This window comes from Helianthus annuus, chromosome 17, assembly GCF_002127325.2.
Source record: "Helianthus annuus cultivar XRQ/B chromosome 17, HanXRQr2.0-SUNRISE, whole genome shotgun sequence".
NCBI lineage: Eukaryota > Viridiplantae > Streptophyta > Magnoliopsida > Asterales > Asteraceae > Helianthus > Helianthus annuus.
Window position 1 is genome coordinate 31,554,788 of NC_035449.2, and position 11,518 is coordinate 31,566,305.

Consider the following 11,518-nt stretch of genomic DNA (forward strand, 5'->3'; position numbering starts at 1 on the left):
ATGATATTATTTCAAACTTTTGTCATGCTACCATTCTTTCATTGTATAATGGTATTTTAGGATTTAAGATAACACAACTTACGTAAGAATTAGTATATTAACTTTAATTTCGACATTTTAATCCTTATTTTCAATTTAAATGGACTTACATTTGTAATGTTGTATGCTTACATCTTAGCAGAAATTCAGGAATGTCTAAAAGAAAATGTTTCGACTCTTCATCTTTATCTAATAACATCAGAAAGGAAAACATTTCAAACGGTAATGTCGTGAATTTAGCACTTCATTCAGCTTTGTATAATATATCTTTATGAACATATTTAAATTTTATATAATAATTTTTATTACAGATGATACATCTTTTTTACCTACTAATCCATCCTCCAATTCTACATCCGGTACGATTCTAACTTCGCAATAATTTAAGTTATCTTTGAATTATATGTATTATAACTTAATACATAAATTAGTTTTTCCAATGGCCAAAGGAAATAAAGTAGATTTCATATATTATACTACGATTGTTAATATGAATACTAGCAATGACTTAAAAGTTACTTTGTTTTTTCAAAACTTAACATACTTTTATTGCCGTGCAGTTCGTCGAGGAAGAAGACCACTATCGAACATTACAAACGGTACCACTTAACAATATGTTTTACGTTGTTGTGTTTTTAACTTTAATTTAATCTTTCTGTTAAAATCATATGTTGCAAGTTAGCTACAATTTGTTTTTAAAAACATTATTGTTAATCTTATGTATGTTTCATTATTAATTGTGATATCCTTTGATCGTGTCGAAGCTGTTATCCCCGTTGTTACTCAAGATCAGGCGAAACAGAGGCGTAAAATAAGGAAATTATTGTTGGATAAGAAGAAATCTAATTTAGCTGGATCTTCATCAGGTTCTATCAATAATAATGTCCTAACCGATGATTCGATAACAATTCCGTCTGTTTCGCGTATTGTTACAAGAGAAGTATCGGTTTTCTCAGAAGGTTAATTATTATGCATCTTTTTAATAGCTGTTATATAATAACATATAATATTTCTCTTGCATTTTTTCAATATTCATAAATATATTTCTTTTAACTGAATGTTATGTTATATTTATATTCTTTCTTTATCTCCCACCTTCTGTTGTATTTGAATACATAGATAACAGCCGATTAAGGGAATTGATTTTGGATAATAAGAGATCTCATACGAGACCCAGCATATCAGACACCAATATAAATTTACCGACTTCTTATCCATCCAATTCAACTCCAAAGGTCATTGCTGATGTTACGACAACCCGACCATTCAGGCCACGAAGTAATCACTTATTAACCTTGATACATATAACTGTTATGCAATGTGTGTTAAATTATTAATTGCGATATCTATTTGTTGTGTTGTAGCTGTTATTCCCATTGTTAGTCAAGATGAGGCAAAACAAAGTCGGAAAATAAGGAAATTATTATTGGATAACAAGAGGTGTAAATTACATGGATGTCCATCAGAAGATGTCAGTAATAATGCCACAACAAATGATTTGATAACAACTCATGGTACGCGCGTTTCATAGAAAATACTTATTTGTAATAATTTTTATTTGATTACTGAATTGTTTTTTTTTTCATGATTTCTTTATTTCCCACATTCGATTTTATTTTAATACATAGATAACAGCCGATTAAGGGTAGATATTTTGGATAGTAAAAGATCTGATACGAGACACATCATATCATTCACTAATATAAATTTACTGGCTTCTTCTCCAACCGAGTCAATTCCAAATGTCATCTCTAATGTTACCGAAACCACACCATTGATGCCAACAAGTAAGGACTTATTAACCTTCGTATATTTTTCTGTGCTTTATCTAAATTAATATCTTTAGTTTTTTTATAAACTTTTTTATATATCTTACTAGGTAATGTTAGTTGTATTACTAACAATGGCACTCAACCAACAAACTGTACTCCGCGTCATATTTCTTTTAACCTGACATCATTCACCGGCACCTCCACTATGCTTCAAAATTCATCTTTGGAAAGGTTGTCATCCGGAAAACGAAAGTTAATTAGCACACCACGAATTACATCTCCAATACCAATTATTGATTTCAATACAGAGGAAATTGTAGATCAAGATCCGTTCAAGGGTCTCTCAAAAGGTACATTTCTTATTATTTATAGTATAACATCTTTATGGTATTAATTGTTTCAATTAGAAAGTATTTTTCTTATTTAATCACTATTTTATTTTATTTTTTAAAATTTTCAATACAGATTATTTGGATCATGGTGACCAATGCGTTACCTGTGAAGTATGTAATGCAAAGTTATGGGACGCAGAAAAAGGAAGAGGAAGAAGAAAGGATGGGAAAATGTGTTATTTCTTATGTTGTTCTTACGGCATAGTAGAGCTTCCAGATTACAAAGATGCCAGAGGAAGTTATCGTATCCTATTTAGTAAAAAAAATAATGAAAGCAAGCATTTTTTGAAGAATATTCGGCGTTACAATTCCATGTTTGCATTTACTTCAATGGGTGGTAAGGTTGATTCAACGGTTAATAGAGGCAATGCACCGTTTTGCTATAGAATAAGTGGAGAAAATTACCATTCAATTGGAAGTCTTATGCCAAACAACGGAGCGCAACCAAAATTTTGCCAACTATACATATATGATACTGAGAACGAACTTGCAAACAGGCAAGCGATATTTAGGTAACTTCCGTTGGGTATTATCAACATTCGCATACTTATTTACATTATTCATTTTTTATTATATGTCAATCTTAATAATATTTGATACCTTTTGTTAACAGTCGTTCAGAGGATTCATCGTCTTCTTATTCTGCTACTCTTGATCGTAAGTTAATAGAACATATAAAAGATGTTTTAGATAACGACAATGAGTTGGTCAAAACTTATAGAAGAGCTAGGGATTCTCTTTAAGACAGCCCTTATGTAAATTTGAAGCTTCGCCTAATTGGAACAAGAGGAAAAGATGGTCGGAGGTATAACTTACCAACGGCGGGTGAGATTGCCGCTCTCATTGTTGGAGATATAGAAAATGTAATTGACAATAGAGATATTGTTGTTGAGACTCAAACTGGTACACTGAAGAGAATTAGTGAGTTGCACCCGTCATATCTCGCACTACAGTATCCGATTTTGTTTCCATACGGAGATGATGGCTACCGAATTGATATCCCTCACAGAGGTGTCATTGATGTTGTTAATAAGAAACGTCCAAATTGTACTATGAGAGAGTTCTTTGCTTATCGTATGCAGGATCGGATAAATCAGTTTTCGTTAATCTTGAATTCCAGGAGGTTATTCCAGCAGTTCTTGGTTGATGCTTATACTATGATAGAGAGTGAGAGACTTAGCTATATACGATATCAACAAAAAGATCTTAGGTCTGACACATATGAAAGCCTCCGTAAATTAAAAACACATGGTCAAGATGATATATCTAAGGCTGGAAAACGTATCTTCTTGCCATCTTCCTTTACTGGTGGAGCACGATATATGATGCAAAACTATTTAGACGCTATGGCTTTGTGTAAATGCTTTGGTTATCCGGATTTTTTTATAACCATAACATGCAATCCCAAATGGCCAGAAGTACAACGCTTTCTCAAAGACACCAATCTCAGTCCGGAAGATAGGCCTGATATCCTCTCCAGATTGTTCAAAATTAAGCTTGATTCAATTTGCAAAGATTTAAAAAAGAACCATCTATTTGGCAAAGCTTCAGCAGGTACATTTTTTAAAATACAAATCAGATTAGTATTAATGCCGTAAAATGTAAAAACTTGTGTTGTTTTTGTAGTTGTTTACACAATCGAGTTTCAAAAACGTGGTTTGCCTCATGCCCATTTATGCTTATTCATGGAGCCTGAATCGAAATTACCTACGGTGGACCATGTTGATGGATTTATATGCGCAGAAATACCTGACAGAAATGAAGATCCAGAATTATTCATGCTTGTGAAAGAATATATGATACACGGTCCATGTGGTAATGCAAGGTTGAGTTCTCCATGTATGGTTGATAGGAAGTGTTCAAAAGGCTTTCCCAAAGACTTTCAAGATCATACTACACTAGATTCAAACGGCTTTCCTTTATACAGAAGGAGAAACAATGGCGCTTTAGTTGTGAAAAATAAAATTGACCTTGATAACAGAAGTGTCGTACCGTACAATAAAAAATTATTGAAAAGGTATCAAGCTCATATAAATGTTGAATGGTGCAATCAGGCCGCTTCGATAAAGTATCTGTTTAAATACATTAATAAAGGACCTGACCGAGCGACTATAGCCGTTGTTCAAAGCGATAATCAATCTGACGAACAAGTACAAGACGAGATAAAAGAGTATTATGATTGTCGATATATTTCAGCTTGCGAAGCATCTTGGAGGATATTTGCCAATGAAGTGCATTATAGACGACCTTCTGTTATGAGACTTCCGTTCCATCTACCTGGCCAACAACCTGTTGTTTTCGGTCCTGATGAGGATATTAACTATGTTCTAAACAAACCATCTGTTAAATCTTCAATGTTTCTCTCATGGATGGAACGTAATAAAGACCCAAATGACACGTTGGCCCGTACACTTACATATGTTCAGTTTCCCAATTTTTGTGTTTGGAAGCTTGATAAGCGAGTATGGGAACCTAGACAAAGGAAAACAGTTATTGGCAGGATTCATTCCGTACCTCCGTCACTTGGTGAAGCTTATTTTTTGAGAATTCTTCTTAACAAGGTCAGAGGACCAACATCGTTCGATGACATTAAAATAGTTAATGGTCATGTTTACGATACATATAGAGATGCTTGCTACGCGCTCGGTCTTTTGGATGATGACTCCGAGTATGTGGAGGCAATAAAGGAAGCAAGTTTATCAGGAAGTGCTTCATATATTCGTAATTTATTTTGTACCATGCTGTTATCGAGTAGTCTTTCTAGACCTGAGGTTGTTTGGGAAAGTTCATGGAAATACATGACAGAAGATTTTTTATATAGACTTCAGAAATACCATCGAGTTACAGGTAAGTTTTGTTTACTATAAATGTTAGTATTTATTTTATCAAATAAATTATTTAACGTTTTATATATTATTTAATCTATGTTTTGTTATTATGAGGAGTTTGATATATTTTTCGTATTGCACAGCGTTATCAATTCCGGAGCACCAACTGAAAAACTATGCTTTGTGCGAGATTGAGAAGTTTTTACTGCGAAATAATTCATCCTTGCAAAGATTTCAAACAATGCCATTTCCAGATATGTCGTCTTCAGGCAGTTCAGATAGTCGTTTGATATTTGAGGAGCGGGCGTATGATATAACACATCTTGGAAATCTGTACGATAGTCAGTTGACAATGTTAACTGATGAACAACGCTCTGTCTTTGAAGAAATTATGGCAGCAGTGAATGGTGATAACGGTGGGATTTTTTTCCTTTACGGCTATGGTGGAACAGGTAAAACATTTTTATGGAAGACATTATCCGCTGCAATTAGATCAAAAGGTCAAATCGTTTTAAATGTGGCTTCAAGTGGAATTGCATCGTTGTTGTTAGATGGTGGCAGGACAGCACATTCCAGGTTTCACATACCTTTGAATCTTACTGAAGACTCTGTATGTAATATAAAACCGGAAAATGACGTGTCTAAATTACTGCATGAGACGAAATTAATAATTTGGGATGAAGCACCTATGGTACACAAACATGCATTCGAAGCGCTCGATAGAACAATGAATGACGTTTTCAACATCGACCAATCTGTCAATTCAGACATCAGGTTTGGAGGTAAGGTAATTGTTTTTGGTGGCGATTTCAGACAAATATTACCTGTCGTTCCAAACGGTGGAAGACAAGAGATTGTTAATGCCTCCTTATCTTCATCTTACTTGTGGAGTAAATGTAAATTGCTAAGATTAACAAGAAACATGAGGTTAACCGTTGGAAGGTCGACGGAAGAAATTGAAGAAATAAACACTTTTGCGAAATGGCTTTTGGATTTGGGTGAGGGTAATGTTGGTGGTCCAAATGATGGGGAAGCAACTATTGAAATACCACAAGATCTTCTAATTACTGATGAATCTGACCCAATTGCAGCTTTAATTGATTTTGTTTATCCATCAATCTTGCAAAACATCAACAACCATAATTATTTTAGTGAGCGTGCTATACTTGCACCGAAGAATGATGTTGTGCATGAGATTAATGACAGGTTGCTATCAATGTTTCCTGGTGAAGAAAGAGAGTATCTTAGCTCTGATAGTCTTTGTCCAACCGAAGATGTAAATGCTACACAACAAAGAATATACTCTCCGGATGTGCTCAATGGACTTAAAATTTCTGGCTTACCAAATCATAGGTTGGTGCTAAAAGTTGGTGTTCCAGTAATGTTATTACGAAATATTGACCAACGGAATGGTTTGTGCAACGGTACAAGGCTACAAGTAAAAAAGTTGTACAACCGTGTAATAGAAGCCGAGATAATATCTGGTGCAAATATTGGTACTTCCACATATATACCTCGGATTAATTTGATCCCTTCTGATAAAAAGATTCCTTTTGCTTTTCAAAGGAGGCAATTCCACTTTCCGTATGTTTTGCGATGACAATAAACAAAAGTCAAGGGCAGTCGCTTTCTAGAGTTGGTTTGTACCTGAAACAACCCGTCTTCTCTCATGGTCAATTGTATGTTGCTTTATCAAGGGTGAAAACAAGAGATGGGGTCAAACTACTCATACTTGACAACAATGGAAAGCCGACAGATAAAACAAATAATGTTGTTTATAAAGAGATTTTCAACGAATTATAATTGATAAATTTATTGCGTTCCTTCTAATTAATGACTAACATTTGATGATTTCTGATTGTTGCATATTCATATATTTATATTTACACAATCTTCCTATTAAATTTTATATAAATCAATTCATTTATTCGTAATCCATACAAAACATATGATATAAAACAACTAATATCGTGTATAGACAGATTTTCAAAGATTTGTGATACTTGGTTATTCATGTATTTAAATATTTGGTTCAAATATTATATATTTGTTCGTGTTTTAACGTGTATCAATTTATAATATTTATGTTAACAGTGATCAAGAGTATATTTCCTTTTTGCATCCCGTGAAATTCACGGGTACTTAAACTAGTACTTGTTAATATTTGTGTATATTTTCGTGATTATTTATTTGTTGATTTATTTGTTAAATATTTCTAGCTTTTAATTCAATCTATTCATTTTCGTGATTCTTTTGTACACTTGTAAATTTTTATTCTATTTATTTGTTCAAATCCGGATTTATTTATTCATTTATTCTTTGAGTTTTCGGCTCTTAAAAATCATTTTCATACTAGCCGATTCGATTATTTTCGTTGCTTTAATTTTTATAAAAATTTCGGCCCATTTTCGGATTTTTATAAATTTTACAGCCCATATTTATACATATTCTGCTTCTATTCAGCTAGAAAAAAAAAAGAAACATTATTATATTAATAGACTATTCATTGTGTCAGTTTTTCGTTTGCAGGTTGATGTCCTCAACTCCCGCGCCCGCTATTGCTGAGCCTACTGACGAACCAGCGCATAATCTTAGAAGAAGTAAGAGGCTGCGCGAAAGGTCGCTTGTCGTTGCACAACGCATAGCAAATGCAATCGACGAGCCGGTGATTATCTCTGAAGACGAAAGCTCAGGGGACGAGGAGAGAGTCGTCATGGCGGACGACGACCGACCGCTGGATGAAACAAACCAGCCCGGAAGGGCAGGCCTGGAGCCGAGTATCCTTCAGCCTACTATAGATACTCCTACTTTTGAAATTAGACCTAGTATTATTAATATGGTACAAAATTCTGTACAGTTTGACGGACGTGAGCATGAGGATCCTGGGAGACATATCGCTGCTTTTCTTGCTATTTGTTCGACATTTAGGATGACAGGTGTTTCGGAGGATGCGATTCGGTTGAGGTTGTTTCCGTTTTCGTTACGTGACAAAGCTAGAGCTTGGCTTATGTCACTTCCTGCCGGGTCCATCAGGACTTGGAATCAGTTGGCGGAGCAGTTTATGCAGAAATATTTTCCACCTGAGAAAACGAACAAACTACGGAACCGGATTATTTCCTTTCGCCAGGACGAGGGCGAGTCGTTGCATGCGGCTTGGGAGAGATTCAAAGATTTGTTGATTGATGTGCCAGATCACGGCTTCTCCAAGCGACAGCTGGTTTTGATGTTCTATCAGGGGCTCAGCTATAATACGCAGGAGCGATTAGACGTGAACGCGGGCAGCGATCTTGGAACTAAGACGCCGACTGAAGCGTATGATATTATCGAAAAAGCTGCGTTGAAATCCAGCTCGCGTCGGGACGGAGATAGAGGTCGGGCATCATCATCATCATCTCGTTCAGGAGTTCATGCTGTAGATGACTACACGGCCATTACTGCACAAATCTCGGCTCTTGCATCGAGATTCGACAGGTCCCAGATGATTGCGCATGCTGGCTCGGGATGTGACCAGTGTGGACTGTCACACGAGCCTGGGGCATGTTTTCAGGGAGTCGTATATGAGGGCCACGAAGAAGTAGATTTCGTGAGTAATCAGGTAAGGCCGCAGAACAACCCGTACAGCAACACCTATAATCCCGGTTGGAGAAATCACCCAAATTTTGGGTGGCGAGCGAACACAGGAAATCAGAACCCACTGGGGTTCACTCAGCGTGCTCCAGCGCCTCAGCAGGGTCAGCAGTACCAGCAGTACAACCAACCCTACCAGCAGCGTCCATATTCGTACTAGAATCAGGGCACTGGGAGTAGCTCCCAGCAGCAGGCCCCTCAGTCTAGTTCCAAGCTGGAGGATATGATGGCTCAGCTTCTCTCTAGCTCTGAAAAACGATACCAACAAAGCGAAGATCGTTTTCTAGCTAACGAGGGAGAAATGAGGAGTCAGAAGGCCTCGATTCAGAATATCGAGAATCAGGTTGGTCAGCTGGCACAGATGATGTCGAAAGGACCCCCAGGCGGTCTTCCGGGTAATACAGAACCAAACCCGAGCGGACACAGGGATGTGAATGCTGTCATGACCAGGAGTGGAAAAACTACCGGACCCGTCATATCGGACTCAGCACCGATCACTGAAGCGGTCCCGACTGACACACTGGACGAGGTGCAAGCCAGGCTACGCCCAGCAAGTACAGCACAAGTCCAGGAGCCGGTCAAAGATTACACTCCTCCAGTGCCTTATCCAGGCAGGCTGAAGAAGCAGAAGAATGAAGAACAATACGGTAAGTTCCTTGAGTTGTTTAAGCAACTACACATCAATATACCGTTTGTTGAAGCCTTGGCCCAGATGCCAAAGTATGCGAAATTCCTTAAGGATATCCTCTCGAATAAACAGAAGCTCGAGGATATATCATGTGTGGTGATGAATGAAACTTGTTCCGCCGTTCTGCAAAACCATCTGCCCACGAAAATGGGAGATCCTGGTAGTTTCACGCTCCCGTGTTTGATTGGAAACATGTCTGTTAGCCATGCATTGGCTGACTTGGGAGCGAGTATTAACCTTATGCCGTATAAGGTTTTTACTAAACTGGATCTGGGTGAGCCGTCACCCACTAGGATGAGCATTCGGTTGGCAGATCGCTCAATAAAGTATCCGCGCGGATTTGTGGAAAACATGCTTGTAAAAATCGATAAATTTGTTTTCCCCGTGGACTTTGTTATCCTTGACATGGACGAAGATTCAAGGGTACCTTTGATACTTGGACGTCCTTTCCTCAATACAGCGAGGACGATTGTTGATGTGGCAGCTGGCCAAATCACGCTCCGAGTGAATGATGAGCACGTGACATTCGATATCAAAAGATCGATGCAGCATCCACAATGTCACGATGACATGCTTTACTATGTCGACATTGTCGATGCATGTGTGTGCTCTCATTTTCAAGGTACTATTGACGAGATTGATTCGGACACACGTCTGTCGTGTGGGGACCTGATTGGCATTACGCAGGAGGGCCACGATTTCGAGCAGCCAATCTATCAGATTGGTGACGATGGTTCCCAGAGTCCGGAGAGATTTCTTGAAATTGACCATGTGAAAAAGGAGGAAGCAGAGCCTTCGGTTGAAGAACCGACGCCTTTGGAGTTGAAAGAACTCCCACCACATCTCGAGTATGCATTTCTGGACGAGGAGCGTCGCCTACCGGTCATAATTTCGGCATCATTGGAAAAGGACGAGAAAAATCAGCTTCTCGAGGTTCTGAGACTTCATAAGAGAGCCATCGCATGGAAAATCATGGATATCAAGGGCATCAATCCTTCTTTTTGTACTCACAAGATTCTGATGGAAGACGAGTACAAACCATGTGCACAACATCAGAGGCGTTTAAATCCAAATATGCAGGACGTGGTGAAGAAGGAGGTGATTAAGTTGTTGGATGCCGGCATGATTTATCCTATTTCGGACTCTGTGTGGGTGAGTCCGGTGCAGGTTGTACCTAAGAAAGGAGGTATGACTGTAGTTTCAAATGATAGGAATGAGCTAATTCCTACCCGTACCATCACTGGGTGGCGAGTTTGCATTGACTACCGCAAGCTCAATGATGCTACTCGCAAGGATCACTTCCCGCTTCCATTATCGACCAGATGTTGGAACGTCTGTCGGGGAAGTTGTATTACTGTTTCCTTGACGGATTCTCTGGGTACTTTCAGATTCCTATCGCTCCTGAGGATCAGGAGAAGACTACCTTTACATGCCCCTTCGGCACATTCGCCTACCGGCGGATGCCTTTTGGGTTGTGTAATGCACCAGCGACCTTCCAGAGATGCATGGTTGCAATTTTCCATGACATGATCGAGGATTCCATGGAGGTTTTCATGGATGATTTTTCGGTATTTGGGGATTCCTTCGATCACTGCTTGGAAAATTTGAGAAAAATGTTGAAGAGGTGTGAGGAGACGAATCTGGTCCTGAACTGGGAGAAATGCCACTTCATGGTGAAGGAGGGCATAGTTCTGGGACATAAGATTTCGCATGCTGGTATGGAGGTCGATCCAGCCAAAGTGGATATCATTTCACGACTTCCGCCCCCACCTCTGTTAGAGCGATACGGAGCTTTCTCGGTCATGCCGGGTTCTATCGGCGATTCATCAAAGATTTTTCAAAAATCGCCAGACCCATGACCCGTTTGTTGGAGAAAGACGCTCCGTTCATATTCGGAGATGATTGCTTGAGAGCCTTTGACCTTCTCAAGCAAAAGTTGATTGAGGCCCCTATTTTAGTTGCACCGGACTGGAGTTTGCCGTTTGAGATTATGTGCGACGCGAGTGATTACGCTATAGGGGTTCTTGGTCAAAAGAGAGAAAAGCACTTTCACCCGATCTATTATGCGAGCAAAACTCTTCACGACGCTCAGGAGCATTATACCACGACTGAAAAGGAGCTCTTGGCAGTCGTTTTCGCATTTGACAAATTTAGATCGTACTTGGTGCTTTC

The 11,518-nt window shown here is 38.4% G+C and overlaps 1 protein-coding gene across 1 annotated transcript; it reads left to right on the forward strand.

Moving 5' to 3' along the window:
* Nucleotides 1–757: 757 nt before the first annotated feature.
* LOC110876070 lies at nucleotides 758–6,631 on the forward strand. Its single transcript, XM_022124250.1, has 10 exons — nucleotides 758–998; nucleotides 1,159–1,317; nucleotides 1,404–1,553; nucleotides 1,668–1,826; nucleotides 1,919–2,161; nucleotides 2,277–2,715; nucleotides 2,817–2,910; nucleotides 2,971–3,757; nucleotides 3,830–5,050; nucleotides 5,175–6,631. Exons 1-10 carry the CDS (start codon nucleotides 758–760, stop codon nucleotides 6,629–6,631), a joined length of 4,950 nt encoding a protein of 1,649 aa, XP_021979942.1.
* The last annotated feature ends 4,887 nt before the right edge of the window (nucleotides 6,632–11,518 follow it).

Excerpts from the sequence above, each read along its gene's own strand:
- LOC110876070 (XM_022124250.1), top strand. The coding sequence starts at position 758 with ATGTATGTTTCATTATTAATTGTGATATCCTTTGATCGTGTCGAAGCT. Across the intron at positions 2,911-2,970 it reads TAGATAACGACAATGAGTTG|CTTCGCCTAATTGGAACAAG; the intron begins GTCAAAACTTAT and ends GTAAATTTGAAG. Across the intron at positions 3,758-3,829 it reads ATTTGGCAAAGCTTCAGCAG|TTGTTTACACAATCGAGTTT; the intron begins GTACATTTTTTA and ends TTGTTTTTGTAG.